At 46.8% G+C, this 21,639-nt stretch overlaps 1 protein-coding gene across 1 annotated transcript; it reads right to left on the bottom strand.

Moving 5' to 3' along the window:
• Positions 1-2,557: 2,557 nt before the first annotated feature.
• Positions 2,558-18,816, bottom strand: LOC145337774 (zinc-binding protein A33-like). The gene is made up of 6 exons (XM_080182621.1): positions 18,406-18,816; positions 18,223-18,318; positions 17,896-18,129; positions 17,366-17,388; positions 16,776-16,891; positions 2,558-3,108 (listed from the first exon to the last, which is right to left on the bottom strand). The coding sequence occupies exons 1-6, from the start codon at positions 18,814-18,816 to the stop codon at positions 2,558-2,560; spliced, it is 1,431 nt and encodes a 476-aa protein (XP_080038747.1).
• Between the last annotated feature and the right edge of the window lie 2,823 nt (positions 18,817-21,639).

The following is a 21,639-nucleotide window of genomic DNA, read 5'->3' as shown; positions in this document are numbered from 1 at the left end:
GAAGATTGGAAAACGGCTAATGTTACGCCGTTGTTTAAGAAGGGTGCCAGGCAAAAGGCAGGGAATTATAGGCCGGTTAGTTTAACGTCTGTGGTAGGTAAAATGTTGGAATCCGTCATTAAGGAGGAAATTGCGAGGCATCTTGAAGGGAATTGCTTGATAGGGCAGACGCAACACGGTTTCATTAAAGGGAAGTCGTGTCTGACAAATTTACTGGAGTTCTATGAGGATGTGTCTAGGGCAGTGGATAGAGGAGAGCCGGTGGATGTGGTCTTTCTGGATTTTCAGAAGGAATTTGACAAGGTACCTCACAAGAGGTTATTGCAGAAGGTCAGGGGACATGGAGTTGGGGGTAGGGTGTTAGCGTGGATAGAGGATTGGTTGTCAAATAGGAGACAGAGAGTGGGGGTCAATGGGTGCTATTCGGATTGGCGGTTGGTGACTAGTGGGGTGCCCCAGGGGTCGGTGCTGGGGCCTCAGCTATTTACCATTTATATAGATGATCTGGAGGAGGGAACCGAGTGCAGGGTGTCGAAATTTGCTGATGACACCAAGATTGGGGGAAAGGCAAATTGTGCGGAGGGTGTGGAGAGTCTGCAGAAGGATCTAGATAGGCTGGGCGAATGGGCCAGGAAATGGCAAATGGAATTTAATGTTGGCAAGTGTGAGGTGGTCCACTTTGGTAGGAAGAATGGTAGGAAGGACTATTACTTACGTGGCGAAAAACTGCAGCAGGCGACGGTGCAGAGGGACCTCGGGGTCCTTGTGCATGAGTCGCAAAAACCCAGCTTGCAGGTGCAGCAGGTGGTCAGGAAGGCGAATGGGATGCTGGCCTTCATAGCGAGGGGGATTGAATATAAAAGTAGGGAGGTCTTGCTGCAGCTGTATAGGGCATTGGTGAGGCCGCAGCTGGAGTACTGTGTGCAGTTTTGGGCGCCGTACTTACGCAAGGATATTTTGGCCCTGGAGGGAGTGCAAAGGAGGTTTACTAGGCTGATACCGGAGTTGAGGGGATTGAGCTATGAGGAGAGGCTGAATAAACTAGGCTTGTACTCGTTAGAGTTTAGAAGAATGAGGGGAGATCTCATTGAGACGTATAAGATGATGAATGGGATGGATAGGATAGAGGTGGAGAGACTCTTCCCGCTCAAAAAAGACAGTAGGACTAGGGGGCACAGCCTCAAGATAAAGGGGAGGCGGTTTAGAACGGAGTTGAGGAGGAACTTCTTCACTCAAAGGGTGGTGAATCTCTGGAATTCTCTGCCCGTTGAAGTGGTGGAGGCTGCCTCGCTAAATATTTTTAAGAAGCAGGTTGATGGGTTCTTGATAAGAGAGGGGATTAAGGGTTATGGGGAGAGGGCGGGAAAGTGGAACTGAGCCACGACAGATCAGCCATGATCTTATTGAATGGCGGGGCAGGCTCGAAGGGCTAGATGGCCTACTCCTGCTCCTATTTCTTATGTTCTTATGTTCTTATAAGGGGTTCACTCTGAACATACTCTGTGTGAGGGGCGAGGGTGGAGAATGTGTGAGAGGTGGGGATGGAGTGTGTGTAAGGAGTGGGGTGCAGAGTGTGTGAGGGGCGGAGATGAAGAGTGTGTGAGGGTGGGGTGGAGAGTGTGTGAGGGGTGAGAGGTGAGAGTGAAGAGCCTCCTCCCCCTCCCTCCTCCTCCCCACTTCGCCCCCACCGCCCACCTCCTCCCCCCCACCGCCCACCTCCTCCTCTCCGTCCCCCTTCCACCCCACTCTACCCCCCAATCCCCCCAGAGTGACAGGCGGATTAACCAGTCGCTTTCCAAGTTTCATGATATCCGCCTCCCTGTGTCTGAGTGAAAGGAGCTCTGACCAATCGCTTTCTGATTGCCGAGAAAACCCTCTTCTTCTCTGATGAACAGGCGGAACCGCCAATGAGCTTTCACATTCCCCGCCTCCCTCAATGGAAATAACACCACACCGGCCAATCGGCTTCTCCATTCCGCTCAAACCCGCTTCCCTCACTGTGAGTGACAGGAGCTCTGACCAATCCGTTTCCGAGACCCAGGAAGCCCGCCTCTTCAGCTGAATGAAAGGCACTGCGGCCAATCTGCTTCCCCATTCCGCAGGAGGGCCGCCCCTTCGCTCTGAATGACAGGCGTCCTAACCAATAGATTTGCAGACTCTCCGGAAACCTGTCTTCCCCGCTCAGAGTGACGAGATTCTAACCAATCACCTTCCAAGAATCTGGAATCCCGCCTCCGTCCCTCAGAGTGACAGGAGCTCCGGCCATTCGGCTTCTCCATTCCCCGGAATCCCGCCTCCCTCACTCAGTGACAGACACAAACAACATGTTGAGTTTCTGCTTCTTGGATTTAATGATGAACTGTGGAATCTTTGAGAAAAACTGTTTCTATTCCAGTGGTTCTCAGATTGTTTTATTTGAAGAATCATTTTACAAATGTAATCATGGAGCCCCCAATGTAAATTATAATTCTATATAATAACCACAATATGAACAGGTTCCATCAGTTTACAGCTGGCAGGAGGCAGGGAGACGGTGTGAAATTATGGGATGGATCTGTTAGAGACCTTTAATCCCGCAGATTGTCAGCGGCGCCGAGTTTTCCCCGTTGTTATTCGATCCCGGAAAGAAGATGGGAAAGATTCTCTCAGTGAAAGTGTGGGTGAAAGTGTGGAGATGGGACATGTTGTCCGCATTGTAAAATGACACCTGTCCACCCTCATAGTCCAGGAAAACCCCGATCTTCCGGGGATTCACACTCGGGGTGAGGGGGGCCAGTGAGGGGGAGGTGAGGGCAAAATAATCACTTCCGGATCTCAGCCCCACCGTCCAGAATCCGGACTCAGGGCTCAGGTAGATTCCCCCTTTCCTGTTCACAGACTCTCGGGCCACTCCCAGAATCCACCCTGTCTTCTCCCCCACCTCCACCTCCCAGTAATGTCTCCCTGATTTGAATCCCTCTGATCCCAGGACACAGAGACCGGGATCAAACCTCTCCGGGGTGTCAGGGAGCGGCTGCCGTTTGTCTCCGAGTCTCACACTGGTCCGGTCCTCAGACAGGATGAGCCAGGGATTCGCTGTGTTCGGATCCAGAGTCAGAGAGGCTGGAGCTGGGGGAAAGTTAAAATAACACAGTCAGTGATTTCGAGAGAGCGGGTGGGGAGGAGAGAGAGTGTGAGGAGTGAGGAAGAGAGGAGAGAGGTTTCTGAGGGGGAGGGGAAAAACAGCAGGAATATGATGGGTGCATGGAACAGAGGGAGGGGAGACGAGTGGGAAGAGAGCAGAAAGGAGATGTGAGGATGAAGGGAGAGAGTGAGAGAAAGGGAGGAGGAAGAGAAGGAGATGGAGCACTGAAGTGGGGAGAGGGAAAACAGGGCAGCGAACAGAGGGAGCAGGAGCGTGAAGAGAGAGAATGAGAGCAACATGAGGAAGAGGGCAAGTCAGATCCTGAAGGTTTTAGATACAGTGTATAGACAGCAGCTGGGTGGCAGATATTGTGGCAGGCTGTAAGAGAACAATATGAAGATGTGGAGTGTATGGGCAGAATTTAACGACCTCATTGTGGCCGTTTTGTGCTGGAAAAATGTCGTAAAATCTGGCATGATATGACTAGCTGGAATGGTGCCCATTTTTGCACCCATTCCCATTTTACCACCAAAACAATTGGCACAATTGGGAGCCTGTCCAAAATGGGTGAAGCATCAATTTGCATCATTTGTATTAATCACAACGTAGTTAGCAAAATTCATTCCAAATCATCCCAGCTCATTTGCTGCAGTTGGAATCAGTGAGGAAAACACCTCAAGTACAACAGTCGCATCCAGAGAGCAGAGAGGGTGAGCGTGGAGGTAAGTCTGAGATTTCAAATGGCTCTGTGTTGCTGAGGTGGGGGTGGGGGTGGGGAGGTTGTTTCAAGCTGTACAGGTTGCATTTTGGAGTGCAGTGAGAGGCTGATGCTGTTCACAGGGTTTGACTTTGGATTCTCAACGCTGACCCAAGTCTGAGCGCTGATCTTGGGTCTTATTGCTGAATCTGGGTCCTAGTGATGGCAGCAGCAAGGGCTTTTGCTGGCAGGGAATGGGCTGGAAACTCTCTGAAGTGGCAGTGCTGCTGCCTCAGAATTTAAGAAGTGCTGTTTCAGGCCTGGACTGCATGGATTCTCGGTTTGTGTTTGTGAGTGGAGGGGAAATGAGGACAGCTGTGTTGCTGGTGGTCTTGGTGGGGGGGGGGGGGGGGTGGCGGGCGCGATGTGGGGAGTATGTTTTGCTAGGGAGCTGTGGGGGGGGTAATGTGGTGAGTGTGCATTGCAGGGGTACTGGGGAGGTATAAGGAGTGTGTGTTGCTGCGGGTCTGTGGGTTGGGGAATGTGGGGAGTGCATGTGGCCGAGTTCTGTGATGGAATGTGAGTAGTGTGGGCTGCTGGGGGACTGTTGGGGGTATGGGGATTGTGCATTGTTGGGGGACCATGTAAGGGGGAGTGTGAGTTGCTGGGGAGCTGTGGTGGGGAATGGGGGTAGTATGTGTTGCTGGGCTGGGGGCGAGCAGAGTTCTTTTAACCTCTCCATCTGTCTCTCCTCTTCCTGAAACACCCCCTCCACACCCACCTGCTCTTCAAATGGCTCTTCCAATGTAACCTATTGATCTTACTGTTCTTTGAGGAGGAGGGGCAGGAGGAGAATGTATGTGAAAATGAAAAAGAGCATGGGAAGGGGCCGACTGGGAGAGTGGATGGAGAATGGGGATAGAGAGTGGGAGGGAAAGATAATTGCTTGACAGAGAGATTGATTGTGTGAAGTAGCGAGAGAGAAAGTGGAAAATACTGAGGTAAGAAGGAGAGATTGATGGGGGACAATACATGATCCTCGCTGTAGTGTGGCCACGCAGGCAAGTGATCCCAGTCAATTCTATCCCAGGCTTGCTTATTCTGTTTAAATTAGAATTACAATAAATTTAAATAATGCATTCAACCTTGCATCCATTCCAGGTGCAAGATTTATCGAGCCTGATACCTGGTGCCGGTAAGATCGTGTGAGGTGAGAAATCGGGTGTGAACCTGACTTCTCAGCTCTCTGGCAATCTTACCAGCTCACTCCGCCAATCAGCTGATGGGGCATAATGGTAATGTCATCCCCAAAGAGTCGACAAACAGACAGGTTTGCTGTGTGACAAACATTTGGCAGATGAAATATCATGTAAGAAAATGTGAAGTTATGCACATTGATAGGAAGAATAAAGAAGCTAAATATTATTTAAATGGACAAGGACTGCAGAAAGCTGCAGCTCAGAGGGATTTCTGGGTCCTCAGGCATTGATTACAAAAAGCTAGCGTGCAAGTTCAGCAGGTATTAGGAAAGACAAGTGGAATGTTCGTCTTAAAAGGGAATGGAGTATAAAAATAGGGTGATCTATACAAGGCACTAGTTAGACAACAGCTGGAATACTGTGAGCAATTCTGGTCCCCTTATCGAAGGAAAGATATACTGGCATTGGAGGCAGTCCAGAGAAGGTTCACTAGATTGATTCCAGGTATGCAGACATTTTCTCATGAGGAGAGGGTAAGTGAGTTGGACCTGCACTCATTGGAGTTTAGAAGATTGAGAGGGGACTTTATTCAGACCTATATAATTCTCTGCAGGCTTGACAGGACAGACACTAAGGCATTGTTTCCTCTTGTGGCAGAGTCTAGGATAAGAGGGCTTAATCTCAGAGTAAGGGGTCACCCATTTAAGACATAGGTGAGGAGAAAACGCCTATGTTTGATCAGTTATAGTAACATTAAATGGCAGAGCAAACTTGATAGGCCAAATGGCCTCCATCTGTTCCCATATCTTATGGTCTCATGATCTTATAAGGGGATAGAAATAGTACTCATTACTCCAGATATGGTCTCACTGAGGTCCTGTGCCCCTGCAGGAACAATTGCGTATTTTTGTACCTGGGTATCCTTGCAATAGATGCTCCTATTTCTTATGTTCTTATGTAAACTCCTATTTATATTCCTAATTACTTACTGAACCTGCAGACTAACTTTTTATGATTTATGCACCAGGACATCCAGCTCCCTCTGTACCCGAGAGTTCTGCATTTTCTCTTGGTACAATTCCCGACCAGACCAAATTTGTTCCGATCTTGGATGAAACCTTAATATTTGGTAATATTTGGTAATGTCCAGGATAGGAACAATCATGTTTTAGTTCTTGGATCTAATTTGAAATCCCTGATATTTACTAAGAGTATAAATCGTAAGAATTAGGAGCAGGAGTAGGCAATTTAGCCTCTCGAACCTGCTCCGCCATTTAATACAATCCTGGTTAATCTCGTCTCAGCCTCAACTCCACATTCCTGCTCCTTCAATCCAACCCTTCAATGCCAAACTAATTAAAAATCTGTCCAGATCATGTCTGTGGGATGGTTTCGGGGGTCAGTGATGAGGCCTGCGATGTCTGTGAGGGAACTGGTGAGAAAACTGGTTTAAACCACAACTGTCTGTTCAGTGCAACTTCAGACCCGAATCTCCCACACTCAGTGCATTGCAGGGATCACAATCATGAATATCATTAAATGCTGTGGGGCACAGCATACTCACACCAAACAGCCTGAAATCTGTAGGATGAGCGGGAATCTGTGCATTTGCACATCTTTGGGAGATCACTGAAAAGATCTCCCAGAATTCAGATCACTGCCCTCCAACCCCTTCAGACATTGCTGGCCCCCACAGCCCCCCTACAAACACTGCTGCTCTCCACAACACCCTCCCACCCCCACAGATATTGCTGGCCTCATCAGTGGCCCCCAAACCACTTTCCCCCACCCAGAGATATCGCTGGCCCCACAACCTACATACAGACATCACCGACCTTATCGTTGGCAACCCCACCTGCTACTGACTTTGCCGCCGACCTCCCCACCCCCAGACAGACAACGCTGCCCTCCCCGTACAAACATCCCTCCCCCTCCAATACAGACATTGCTGCCCCTTCCTGACAGACATCGATCCCCGCCCCCACCCCCGCCGTACATTCATCACTGCACACCCTACCCCCTCCCCTCCCCTCCCCTCGCACAGACATTGCTGCCTACTCACCCCATGCCCCACGGATCTGTTTAATGTGGATACCCCACCCCTTGAACATGCTGACCTCACTGCTGCCCTGCAGAGAACTTGCGTTGTGCTACCATACACAACCCCAGCTTGTGAGCATTCCCTCTCTTGAATGGGTGTCCTCAGTATTGCACCTGCCCTGAACACAGCAGCTTATTGATTTGGATCCCTGAGTATTGCACCTTCCCCAGGACACAGCGGCTTATTGAATGGCAGCCAATCAGCACCCCGAGGGACGCATAACATTCAATTGAAAGCAGCCTTCAAAATTTCTCCCAAGGATTTGTTGCCAACTGTCCCTTGACTGGCCAAAGTCCCTGAAACTGCCACCCCCCAAGAGCTGTATATTATCTGCAGGAATGGACACACAACTAATCACACCACAAAGATACATGTGAGGAAATCAGCCCCAAGACTCACTGAGGTCGACCAAGAGTGCCTGCTTGATGCCATGGAGGAGAGAATTCAGTCGCTTTTCCCCAGTCAGGCACCTCGTCCAAGGGGTGCAGTCACCATGGCATTGTGGGAGGAGGTGGCAGAAGTGGTGAATGCCTGGAGCCTGACACTGTGCTCTGGCTGGCAGGGGCAGAAAACACTGTACAACCTTCTTTGAGCAGCAAGGGTGAGTTAGCATCCCACTTGGAACTCCGCACTTTCTTGGCACAGATCTCAAACCCTGTGCGAGCATTCAACAAGGCCCCCTTCCCTCGGAACAGAATCTAACCCCTTCCCCTCACCCCTCAAGGAGCACCCTTCAGTGGTGACCCTTTTCCCCTCAACTGCCAGCACAAAACTCCTGAGACACAGGCACACATCACACACCACACATTTGAATATATTAATGCTTGCGAGACACCTTAAGCTCCTACTGCAGAAAAGCATAACCGCTACGTGAGGGCACAGAGTGGTGATGGTGTGCCTGACCTGCAGCAGCTGACCAGTGTTGAAGAGCGGACCGTGGAGTTGGCAAGGGGAGATAGTTCATCCAGAATGGTGACATTCAGCCAGGTCGGCATCCAGTTTGCAAGTGAGCATAAGCATAGTCCTCAACGTAAGTCCTCTTTGAAGTAATTGTGATGCTGTGTAGAATGTGTGACGTCCCTTCCCCTAATGTGTGTTTTTTTTGCAGTTTTGGACCCAGGGGAACCTGGCCCTTTGTGTATTGGTGATCCCACCACCACCCCCGCTTCCGCTGTTCTGGAGCAAACTGCCCATGATCCCCCTGGAGAATACTTTGGAGGGAGACTTTGAAGAATCTTCTGAGGACAGCACCACTGAAACGGCACCGGCATCTACCACACAACCCACGAATACAGAGACTATCACCACAGTGGGTAGCTTTAGTGTTGAGGCTTCCGAGTCACTATCTGGTGAGCACATCACAGACACTGATGCTCATCCTAGGGCTCGAGCACATAGAGGTCAGCCAGAGGCGAGGATTCAGCTGTCCCCAAGCCAGATTCTGAGCCTCGGGGCCAAGGCTGGTGGCGATGCATCAGGAAACATGGAGGGTTGTGGAAGGTCTGTCATCAACCATGCTGCGACTGCAAGGCTGTTCAGGGGAGTCCAACAGAGTGCTGGTGCAGGAGGTGGTGCTGACACAGTGTGTGAACCAGGCCAACATTGCAAGGGTTGTGACCGCAGTGGAAAATCTGACCCAGGGGTCTGTCCTCATGGATGACAGGGTCCAGGCCATCCTGGAGACACAGCAGGCCACGAGCGAGGGTGTGGGCTGCATCCAGGAGGCACAGGTTTCCTTAGCCAGGGTGTTGGGAGCATGTGGGTGAAACTGTTGGCCATGGGTGGGGTTTGAGCCATGCTGGGCCTTCCACCCTGGAGATTCTGGACATTCTGAGGCCTTCTGATTTCCCCCTTCCTCACACCAGGGCTTCTCAGGGCCAGCTAGAGGAACAGGGAGTGCCATCTGCTAGGCAGCCAGGGCCCTCCAGGTCCCGACCACACTGGGGACATCCGCCAAGGGCATCACAGGAACGGGGCGTGCATCACAACTGGACACAACCTCCAATGTGCATCCTGGGATAATAGCAAAGAGAAGCAGGAGACCGCACTAAGTTAGAAAGTTGTAGTTCACTAAGAGGGCACGATTGAAGGTCACCAGTGGTCAGGGTTTATTTATCACTAACGTTAAGAGCACAATAAACTTTTCTTTGCACCTCACAGCTGTGAATCATGTGTCTCTAATTTCACCCCCATCCCCACCCCAACCACCCCCAAAGTGCTGAGTGGTCCCCATTCCTTTGCATAGAGGTGCTGTCTGTTGTCCCTTGGAGACTCAGCTGCATGTTAGAGAGTACCTGCCATACCTTCCCCAACATCCACCAGACTCTTGGTGCAAGGTGTTCGCAAGCCTGGTACCTCAGGGGAGGGGCGGCCACCCGCTTCCTGTGGACGTAAAGGTGACAGATGCCTTGAACTTTTCACTTCTGGCTCATCTCAGGCATCCAGTGGTGGCCGCATTGGGATCTCCCAAGCCTCCGTGCACAGATATGTTTGCCTGTTTGTCCGGGCAGGGCAATACATAAACTTCGATTTGGGCCATGCGCAGCAGGAGGCCCGGGCTCTAGGCTTCGCTCCCATTGCTGGGATTCCCAATGTCCCGAGAGCAGCAGAGCCCTGCCCCACCCCACACCCCCACCCCCAGATTGCCCAATAAACATATGTCCCCAACCCTTACAGCTACATGGGCCAGGGTGGCAGCGTACATTCGGAGTAAAGGTTAGGAATCAGGCTTGAGTGGCTCCAGAGAGAGCATCCCAGTGTGCACAACAGCGAGTGGTCATCATCCTCCAGCTTTCAACCAAGACACACAACCACTGCCAGCCCAGGCACGTTAACAGGTTTGGATGTTTTTGGGGGATAGGGTGGTGGGATGAGAGAGGCTGGGGAAGGGTCATGTGATGGTTTGTGGGCCGAGGTCGGTTTGGAGGGGAAATAGCGGCTGCACTTGTTCCTGGGGTGTGAAATCATGTCAAAGAGGTGGGAGATGCTAACATGGGCGGAGACTGTCGTTCCCGATAATGGCATGCTAAAGTATGGTAATGATGCAAATCAGAGGCATGCCAGTTTTCAGCGTGTTCCGGGTCTCTGGTTGGGAGATATGCATGGGGCACAAGGCTCATGGGGAACCCACGAAATGGGTAACACATGCATCTCATGACCCAACCCTCCAAAATACTAGCATGTTGCAATGAGGGAATCAGCCCTGTAACTTCTCCTCTTATGTGTTTTAAATCCGCCACCCTGCATCTTAAAACTATCACTTTTAGGTTTAAATTGCCCCACAAAAGGAAACGTTCTGTTTTGTTAATGTCCCTCATCATCTTGTACATCTCAATTAGATCTCCTCACATTTTTCTCAGCTCCAGAGAGTACAGGCCTAAACTTCTCTTCATAAGACAAACCCTTCATCTCCAGAATCAAGCTAGTGAACCTTCTCTGAACCACCTCCAATGCAATTCCATCCCTCCTCAAGGGGACGAAAACTGTACACAATATTCTAAGTGCGGTCACACAAATGCTTTGTACAATGCCAGCAAGACTTTTGTTATATTCCTTTAACAATAAATATGAATATTCCATTTGCTTTCCTTATGATCTACTATATCTGCATCCGAGGTTTTTTTTGCAATTCATGCATTGGGATGCCCAGGTCACTAATAATTTGCCTTTGTATTTTTCCTACCAAAGCCTCACACTTATTCACTTTAAACTCCATCTGCCAAATTTTGTCCTATTCACTTAAACTATCCATACCCCATTTATAAATTTCTTCCTTTGTTATCACAACTTATCATCCCACCTATTTTACTGTCATCTGAAAATTTGGCTATGGCATCCACTATTCCTGTATGCATGTGATTAATATAGATTGTGAATAGTTGGGGCCTGAGGGTTGAACCCTGTGGCACCCCACTAGTTACATCTTGCCAACTCAAAAAACACCCATTTACCCTGACTTACCGCTATCTGTTCATTTGCCAAGCTTCGATCAAAACTAATACATTATTCCCTCACCCCATGTGAACTAACCTTGTGTACTAATCTTTTGTGTGGCACCTTATCAAATGCTTTCTGGAACTCCAGATATACTACATCTACAGGATCATCATTATCGGCTTTGCTCGTTACATTTTTGAAGAACTCAAAGCAAATTAGTCAAAGATTAAGTCGTCTAAAGCACTCATTAGACCCCACTTAGAGTATTACGAGCAGGGAAGGACTTCATACCTTAGGAAGGATGTTTTGGCCCTGGAAGGAGTTCCAAGCAGATTTACAAGAAAAATACCTGGATTCAGGGGTTTAGTTACAAGGAGAGATTTGATAAATTTGGCCTTTACTCTCTCGAATTCAGAAGGTTGAGGGGTGATCTAATAGAAGTCTACAAAATATTCAGAGAAGGTCAGAGTGGATAAGGATAAACTGTTGAAAGCTCTGGAACCAGGGGCCATAATCTAAAAATTAGGACTAGGTTGTTCAGGAGAGATGGTAGAAAACAACTCTACATGTATAGAGTGGGGAAGGTTTGGAAATCTCTTTCTCAAATAGTGGTGGATGCTGGTTCAATTGTCAGGTTTAATCCCTACAATGCAGAAGGAGGCCATTTGGGCCATCAAGGCTGCACCAACAACTATCCCTGTAACCCTATATATTTTCCCTGCTAATCTCCCTGACATTAAGGGGCAATCCACCTAGCTGACACATTTTTTTGGAGTGTGGGAGGAAACCACAGCTCCTGGAGGAAACCCATACAGACAGAGAGAAAATATGTAAACTCCACACAGTGACCTACAGCCAGAATTGAACCCGGGTCCTTGGGTATGTGAGGCAGTAATGCTAACTACTGTGTTCCTGTGTCACACTACTTTAAGTCTGTGATACTTTTATTGAGCAGAGGTATCAAGGTATATAAGCCTAGGGCAAGTATATGGAGTTAGACCACAATCAGTGATTGATCTCATTGAATAGCAGAGTGAGGTTAGAGGGGATGAATGGCCTACTTGTGTTCCTATGTCCCTTTTTCTTAGTGATGAGGATAGTCCCAATTTGCTCTCTTTCTATGACCTCTGAATTTTCTGTTGTTATTGGGATGGTACTCCTATTCTCCATCGTGAAAACTGAGGCAAGGTATTGATTTAGGATCTCAGCCATTTCTGTGTTTCCCAACATTAATTTCCAGCCTAATTTTCCAAGATACCAACATTCACTTTCACTACTCTCTTCCTTTTTACATCCTTATGGAGGCTTTTGTTGTCCATTTTTATATTTTGCACTTGTTTTATATTTTGCACTTTCATAATTTATCTGTGCTCTCTGTATCTTTTTTAGTGAGCCTTTGTTGATCGTTAAAATTTTCCCTATCTTCCAGTGTCACACGAGCCTTTGCAATAGGTAATATCATAAGATTCCCTAATGTGAAGGAAACACAATAATTTTAGAGGTGGCACAGTGGTGAGAACTGCTGCCTCACAGCTCCAGGGACCCTGATTCCAACCAGTCTTGGGCATCAGCGAGGAGTTTGCACATGCTCCCCATTTCACTGGTGCTCCAGTTTCCATGCACAAACAAAAGATTTGCAAGTTAGGTCGATTGGCCATGGTTGATTGCCTCTCAGTTTGTGTGTGAGTGTAGGCCCCGTGATAGACTGGCGTCCAGTTCCAGGTGTACTGTATTTAAAGCCCAGTGCCTTGTAGGATAGAGTCTGACTCCTTGGGATCCCGAATTAGGATGAGCAGTGAAATGAAGAATAATTTTACTGTTCAAGTCAAACAGTTAATACTATAAATCTTATATTTTAACGTAAATAAGTAATATGAGGGAAGTGTGAATTAACAGGAAAACTGTGGTCACAGACACCATAAACTTCATGTTAATTTAAGTGACCAAGGTAGAACACACAACCATTCTCAATAATCCACCCAAACGTCAATGATCACCAAAAACCTCCCATAAAGAATGGACGATAAAGGGGCAGGTATTAATGAGGAACTGCAAGACTCTTACTTTTATCTTGCTTGTAAGACTAACAGTAGAGAAAATAATGGGATTTAAAGTAGATAATTCTCTCAGATTTCAGATGAGGGAAGAGATGAGTGTAGAGAAAATAGATGCATTGATGGTCATCTTTCAAAAACTTACAGACTCTGGAATGGTTCCCGCAGATTAGAAGGTGCAAATGTAACCCAATGTTTAAGAGAGGAGAGAGAGAGAATATGACAAACGACAGACTGATTAGCTGACATCAGTAGGAGAGGAAATGCAAGAATCTTTAACAAAGGATATGGGAGAAAATAATGCTAAATTTAAGCTTCGTCAAAATGGCTTTATGAAAGGGAATCAAGTGCTGAAGTTTGACATTTTGGCCCTCTGCAGTGACTCTCTGAGGAATATCTTACCCAGACCCTCTCCCCGTAACTCAAAATACTTACCATGAATAATCCATCTAATCAACACACCTTGGGATACTAAAGGACATTTTATTTTTACAGTGGTCAATCTACTCACCTGCACATCTTTAGACTGTCGGAAAAAAACTGGGGCACCCAGAAGAAACCCACACAGACATGGGGAGAATGTGCAACCTCCACACAGATAGTTACCCAAGGCCAGAATTAAACCCAGATCCCTGGTACTGTGAGCAGCAGTGCTAACAACTGTGAAAATGTGCAAGATGCAACTAACAGAATAGTGAAGCGTAACTGGTGGACGGAATGTATTCAGATTTTCAGAAAGCTTTTGATAAGGTCCCACACAATGATTGTTCCTCAAAATTATTCCAGTGGTTCTGAAGTGTTTAAGCTCACGATGCAGGAATTGAGGCAGCTTTTGATGATTTCTCTGTGACCAGGAGATGAGTTATTTTTCTTGCTGCTGCTCACTTCTCCTTTCCCTCTCTCTCAGCCCTGCTGCATATTCATGAGGATTACTTGTCCCTGTCCCCTCTCAAGGACAGTAAAAAGTCTGACAACACCAGGTTTTAGTCCAACCGATTTATTTGATAATAGACTCACAAGCTTTCAAGGCTTCCCTCTTCGTCAGGTGAATGGAGAGTTCTGGCCTCAGACAGAGCAGTGCTCCTTCCACTCACATTGTCAGCCACTTCAGGTCTTGAACAGCAGGTTAGGTGTAAGGATTCGCATTCTAATCAGTAATCTCTAAACTGTCAGTGCTTTATATGCTCTGTCTGAGGCCAGAACTCTCCATTCACCTGACGAAGAGGGAAGCCTCGAAAGCTTGTGAGTCTATTATCAAATAAATCGGTTGGACTAAAACCTGGTGTTTTCAGACTTTTTACTGTGTTTACGCCAGTCCAACGCCGGCATACCCACATCATGACCCTCTCAAGGAACCAGAAAACATTTTCCCACACTGCAAACCAGTGGGAAACTGGACAGTGATATTGTTCTGAAGATCAGCCCTCAGAATGGATTGGGCCTCTGATCAAATTCATAGAGTGAGCGGTGGGTTCACTGGTTCACTACCTCAATGGAGTCACTCAGAAACTCAACCTCACTCAATCCAAACTGCCCTGTCATCCTCCCTATTCTAGATTTAAAGCCGTCCATACTTTGATCTGGTCTCTGTGACTGTGTTAAACCTATGGATGTTTACAATCCCCCCTTTTTTTTTGAACTTGAACATTTCAAAAAGATCAACACGCTCCCTCCCTTATCCAGAGCAAACTTGCAGTTTCTGCAGCCCCTCCTCTTGATTCATGTGTCCACTTCCACTGAACAGGTTATCTGCCATTTATCACTTGCTCTCTAATGTCTGTGCGTCTTCCTGATCAATGATAAAGTTGTTTCCCAGACTGACAGCTGGGACCAGTCCAATCTCCTAGAGCAATTCTATTTCACATCCTGAGACTCATACTCCACTCTTCTGGTTATACAGATCCTTTCAATGCTTTGACACACAATGCTTCAGACATTTACCCGGGGAACCCACAGAAAACAAAATATGAGCAGTTTATTTATTAGTGACAAGTAAGGCTCTATATTAACACTGCAATGAAGTTACTGTGAAATTCGCCTAGTTGCCACAGTCTGGTGCCTTTTTGGGTCAATGCCACTAACCAGCATGTCTTTCATAATATGGGAGAAAACCACAGCACCTGGAGGAAACCCACACAGACGGAGGGAGAACGTGCACCTCCACACAGACATGGCCCAAGCCGGGAATCGGTCCCTGGTGCTGTGAAGCAGCAGTGCTAACCACTATGCTACCAACTCTTTGCTTCCTATTAGACAGCCAATCCTCTATCCACCCTAACACCTACCCCCAACTCCATGCACCTTAACCTCCTGCAGCAACCTTTTGTGAAGCACCTTGTCAAACGCCTTTTGGAAATCTAAAAACACCACATCCACCGGTTCCCCTCTGTCTACTGCACTAGTAAAAAGTCTGACAACACCAGGTTTTAGTCCAACCTATTTATTTGATAATATACTCACAAGCTTTCGAGGGACACCCTCTTCGTCAGGTGAATGGAGAGTTCTGGCCTCAGACAGAGCATATAAAGCACAGACAGTTTAGAGATTACTGATCAGAATGCGAATCTTTACACCTAACCTACTGTTCAAGACCTGAAGTGGCTGATAATGTGAGTGGAAGGAGCACTGATCACAGTTTAAAGAGATGTGTATTGTCTCCAGACAGTACAGTAAGTGAGGTTTTGCAAACCCAGGCAAGTCACGGGGGTTACAGATAGTGCGACATGAACCCAAGATCCCTGTTGAGACCGTCCTCATGTGTGCGGAACTTGGTTTCGCATTCTAATCAGTAATCTCTAAACTGTCTGTGCTTTATATGCTCTGTCTGAGGCCAGAACTCTCCATTCACCTGATGAAGAGGGTGTCCCTCGAAAGCTTGTGAGTATATTATCAAATAAATAGGTTGGACTAAAACCTGGTGTTGTCAGACTTTTTACTGTGTTTACGCCAGTCCAACGCCGGCATACCCACATCATACTGCACTAGTCACATCCTCATAGAAATCCAATAAATTTGTCAAACATGACTTCCCCTTAACAAATCCATGCTGTCTAATAGGAAGCAAAGAGTTGGCATCAATGGGTGCTATTCTGGTTGGCGGCTGGTGACTAGTGGAGTGCCGCAGGGATCGGTGCTGGGGCCTCAACTGTTTACCATTGAAATACATGATCTGGAGGAGGGGGCTGAGTGTAGGGTGACGAAATTTGCTGATGACACGAAGATGAGTGGAAAAGCAAATTGCGTGGAGGGTGTGGAAAGTCTGCAGAGCGATCTGGATAGGCTGAGCGAGTGGGCAAGGACCTGGCAGATGGAGTATAATGTTAGTCAGTGTGAGGTTATCCACTTTGCCAGAAATAGTAGTAGGAGAGATTATTATTTAAAAGGTGAAAAGCTATTTTTGATAAGAGAGGGGATTAAGGGTTATGGGGAGAGGGCGGGAATGTGGAACTGAGCCACGACAGATCAGCCATGATCTTATTGAATGGCGGGGCAGGCTCGAAGGGCTAGTTGGCCTACTCCTGCTCCTATTTCTTATGTTCTTATGTTCTACCGTGCCGCCCAAGGATGAACAGTCGGCAATTTGAGCATTTAATCTGGGACATTAAAGACGCTTTAGTCCCTTCATAACTGGACTGCTAATCAATAAAATTAATGTTTTTTTTACCAGGGTTAATGGAGTTCACCATTTCTCTCCACACTGTGTACTGTAAAGGAGCTTTGTACTTTCCGATAGGCAGGGCGGCAGCAGATATTGGGAGTGTGTAAGTGTCATCACTAATCCTGTGAACATTAAACAGTTGATATCATAAATTTGTCTTTGTTACAGTATTTTAGAAGTTGTTTAAATCGTCAAGTTTGTAACATTTTTGATGATAGAAAAAATGTACAAAGTGAAATGTTAATGTTGTTTCTCTAACTGCACAAAATCTAAGTTGGAAATTCATGGGCAGAGAATGGAAGAATCCGTGCCCTGAAAAATGTTCAAGAATTGCGAAGAGACTCGTTGTCAAGACATCACACCCTACAGGAAATGATAACCATTTAGCCTATCCACTTGCTGCATTACAAAAAAGCATGTGGAGCAAAGATAAAGGAAAAACTTATTATACAAACAAATGAAGTGTGTGTGAATTGTTGGCGCCAGGAGAACACATCCTTTAAAGTTGTGACAGGAAACAAAAAAATAAATAAACAACAACACTTTACTGGGTGCTTTTACCGAACCGCAGATTTTCAATAAAGAACGTGTCCTACCTTTTCTCCCGACAAGCTTCCTCCTGAAAGAAATGAATCAGGAACACTGAGGGTAACAGTAACAGATTTCAGGAGCAGTAAGACAAGCTGGTGTAATGAGCATACTCAGAGCAGGTGAGATTTCACACGGAAATGTAAAGTGATACATTTTGAAAGGAAGATTGTGCAGAGTCAAATAAACTGGAATTGAACATCAGTCCCGCTCACAGACACAGTGACTCTCACACACCGTACCAGACACACCCATACAGTCACAACATGGGACCGGAACTGGATTACAATGGGAGTTCCAGAAAAACTTAAGTTTGACAAACACGGAAATAATCAGAAAGAAGTGTGAAAATCAAATTCTCAGGAGATTACAGGTATCCACAGGAATCAGCAGTGTGGGAGCCGTCAGATTCGACGCAAAATTCTGTTCAATTATCTCGCTATTTTTCAATAAATTCTCTATTAATTTCACAGTTACCATCAGTTATTTAGCGACTGTGTGAAGTTTCCCTGAACTGAGCCGCAATATATTTCCTCACCTTCAGAAATATCAGATCGTCTTTTTGCTCCATCTGTTTCTGCAACTTTGAGAGTTTCTCCTCAATAGAATTTAAATTCTCTTGAATCTCTCGAAGGTTTCTCTCCAATGATTCTAGAATCCTCTCCTCTTCTTCCCTGAGATCTCTGAGTAATCGCTGCTCTTTCTCAGTGAGAATCTGGTGCATTTTAGTGAACTCGGATGTGATGTGGGTCTGCAGACTGCTCGACTGTTCCTACCCAATGAAATGTGAAACATAATTAATGTCCCGCGATAAAGGGAACAAAACTAACCGAGATCCCAGAAAATCAGCACAGGGAGACCTTACCCTAACTTCAGAAATCTTCCGTATCTGTTTTTGTTCTGTTTCTAGAATCGCCGATTTCTTCTCATTGAGAGAATCGAAGGAAGATTTGAGCTGATCCTGGGATTGGGTGAGAAAATCACAGAGTGAAAATGCTGGATTTTGAAAAGTGATAAAACTATCAGGTAAATAATATTTCCCTTTTACCTTGTAGATTTCAACACCTTCTTTAATCTGCAGAAGGCGGTGCTCTCTGTGTTCCTCCGCAGTCACACAAATCAGACAGACCAATTTCTTCTCAGTTTCACAAAACAGCTTCAGTTCCTGCTGATGTTTCTCACAGTGAAGTTTACTTTTCTTCTCTTTCGGATTTAACTTTAATTGTCCAGCTTTCTCCGCCAGATTCGCTAAGGCCCAGTTGGCTCTAAGGTTTTCTTGCCGAAACTCCTCTCCACATTCCGGGCAGGAGTTTATCTCCTTCTTTTCCCAACACTGGATGATACAGGAGCGGCAGAAGTTGTGTCCACACTCCGGTGAAACTGGATCAGTGAAGAAATCGAGACAAATGGGACAAATTGTCTCCTCGGTCCAACTCTCTGCTTGTTGTCTGGAAGCCATCTTCACACTCAGCACTTCCTGATTCAAACCGCTGTCAGTTTCAGTGTTACTGCCGCACATCCTCCGTTCAGCTATTTCCCGATGAAGTTCACTGCAGCACTCAGGGAATTATTATTACAGAGCGGGCCATATCGTCGCCACTTTCACACTGGAGATAAAAACGGGCGCGAACTGAGAACTAGCGCAGGGAAATCTTTGAGCTGTCGGGGGTGGATTGAACTCCGGGAATGTTGGCAGTGGAGAGAGAGAGGTGGTGGAGATGGGAGGGATAGAGATTCCATTGAATTTTTCACCAGTCTGAACTCGCTGTCGATTAAAACCACTTTGGTGAAACTCGGTGTGAGATCCAGATCCAGAAAGTGAATTGTGTTCGTGACTGCAGCCGCTCACAATAAAACATACAATGCCACAAATGTCAAGGAGACATTTTACACAACAAGTAGAGGGAAGATATTTAGAGGGTTCGATCTGTGAAGTTTGGTTTATTTCCTAGAACGAAAAACTTGTAGTTTCATATATATTTATGGATGCCCCTCGGGGCCCCAACCCAGAGAAACATCAACTGATGATGGAGCAAAACAAATGCTGGAAAATCTCAGCAGGTCTGACAGCATCTGTGGAGAGAGAACAGAGCTAACGTTTCGAGTCTGGATGTCTCTTCGTCAGATTCCAACATCCGCAGTAATTTGCTTTGAACTGATGAGGGAACACTTGAATTGGAATGTCTCCTCTAATGTCCGGCGGGGTTTTTTCACACAGGGAATGGGGAGAATGTGGAACTCGCTGTCACATGGAGTGGTTGAGGTAGACAGAGTTGATACATTGAGAGTGAGGCTTGAATTACAAGATGACTTTATACCGCACAGGATGTACGTGGAGCTTGTTTTGTGTCTGAGGAAATTGAACTCATTTTCGGAAATTGAAAAATCCAGAGATATTTCAACTCGGTCTCAGGGATTTTGGGGTCTGTGTACTGATATATCAGACAGGATTTATTGCGCTGCGCTCCCAGTCCCTGATAAAGAGGAAGCACATCACAGGATGTAGGGACAGGACTGTGGGACAGACCAATGGGAAATGGGAGAGGGTGAAACGACATCCTATTGGGATTGAATTTGAAGAATTTCCCCCTACATCCGCGCTAGTCCAGCAAGAAAAATCCCAGGCTGTGAAGTTTTGCGATGGCTTAGATTCATTAACAGGCATTTTAGCAAAATTACGAAAATATAACGTAAAGGCGTCTTGGGGATGTACAGAGAATCACTGTGGATTGTCATTCTATGCCTCGTTTTATCGCAGAGATATTGTTTGGTTTTTTGTGAAATGTTTCATATATCTGACCGTATTGAACATTGGGTTTTATTGCTACTGCCTGGGTGTTAAACAGCTCCTGTCTGGAGAACAGAAAGGAGAATCTGACCTGGGGGGAAATGGGGGCAGTGGAATTTACTGATTTTCATTTCAACACAAGGAAAATCTGGGAAGTTTCTGCCATTTGTGACAATCTCTCTGCTTGACGGCTGCTCCTGTTCTTGTGATTAATTCATTGCGGGTGCAGTAAGTTTCCGGGATAGGTTGAGACTCTGGGTGAACACCAGTCTTTCACTGTTACAAAGCGCACTGCTGCCACCTGCTGACGGAATCAGTTCCGACGCGCCTCAGCGAAAAACCGCACCGAGCTCCTCAGAAGACAAACAGGGGACACGGTGGACAGAGCACCCTTCGTCATCCAATACTTCCCCAGAGCGGAGAAGCTACGACATCTTCTCCGGAGTCTTCAACATTTCATTGATGAAGGCAAACATCTCGCCAAGGCCATCCCCTCACCCCAGCTTCTTGCCTTCAAACAACGGCACAACCTCAAACAGACCATTGTCTGTTCAGCCTTCAGGAGAACAGTGACCACAACACCACACAACCCTGTCACAGCAACCTCTGCAAGACATGCCAGATCATCGACATGGATGCCATCATCTCACGTGTGAACACCATCCACCAGGTACACGGCACATACTCTTCTTGCAAGTCGGCCAACGTTGTCTACCTAATAAGCTGCAGGAAAGGATGTCCCGAGGCATGGTACATTGGGGAGACCATGCAGACGCTACGACAACGGATAAATGAACACCACTCGACAATCACCAGGCAAGACTGTTCCCTTCCTGTTGGCGAACACTTCACTGGTCACGGGCACTCGGCCTCCGATCTTCGGGTAAACGTTCTCCAAGGCGGCCTTCACGACATACAACAGCGAAGACTCGCTGAGCAGAAACTGATAGCCAAGTTCCGCACACATGAGGATGGCCTCAACCTCGATCTTGGGTTCATGTCACATTATCTGTAACCCCCATGACTTGCCTGGGCTTGCAACATCTCACTTATTGTCCTGTCTGGAGACAATACACAGCTCTTTAACCTATACTTAATGCTATCTCCACTCACATTGCACCTTTAAGACTTGATTAGAGGATTAGGTGTAAAGATTCGCATTCTAATCAGTATTCTGTAAACTGTGTGTGCCTTTACATGCCCTGTTTGTGATCAGAACTCCCCGCTCACGAAGGCGCAGCGCTCCGAAAGCTAGTGGTGTTTACTACCAAACAAACAGGTTGGACTTTAGCCTGGTGTTGTGAGATTTCTTACTGGAATCACAGTGCTGCAGGGAAGAATTCCCCATTAAAAACGGCCCAAGAAGTGGAGACTATCATTGAAGAATCACAGATTCGATGGACAGAATTACCCTCCTTCTGTGTTGTAGGAGACTAGGATTGTTATATATTCTTCGTATTGGATCTGATGAAATCCAGATTAACAAATCCCAAT

The sequence above is a fragment of the Carcharhinus amblyrhynchos genome, unplaced genomic scaffold (assembly GCF_965287045.1).
Source record: "Carcharhinus amblyrhynchos unplaced genomic scaffold, sCarAmb.v2.hapA scaffold_73, whole genome shotgun sequence".
Taxonomy (NCBI): Eukaryota; Metazoa; Chordata; class Chondrichthyes; order Carcharhiniformes; family Carcharhinidae; genus Carcharhinus; species Carcharhinus amblyrhynchos.
The sequence above is the reverse complement of the archived record's forward strand: the minus strand, read 5'-3'. Positions and strand labels throughout refer to the sequence as shown.

Bases quoted from the DNA above. Each gene is read 5' to 3' on its own strand.
- LOC145337774 (XM_080182621.1), bottom strand. From the start codon at position 18,816: ATGGCTTCCAGACAACAAGCAGAGAGTTGGACCGAGGAGACAATTTGT. The intron at 18,130-18,222 runs GTAAGGTCTCCC...TTCATTGGGTAG, and splicing joins GGAAGATTTCTGAAGTTAGG to GAACAGTCGAGCAGTCTGCA. The intron at 17,389-17,895 runs GTGAGGAAATAT...CATTTCTTTCAG, and splicing joins ACGATCTGATATTTCTGAAG to GAGGAAGCTTGTCGGGAGAA.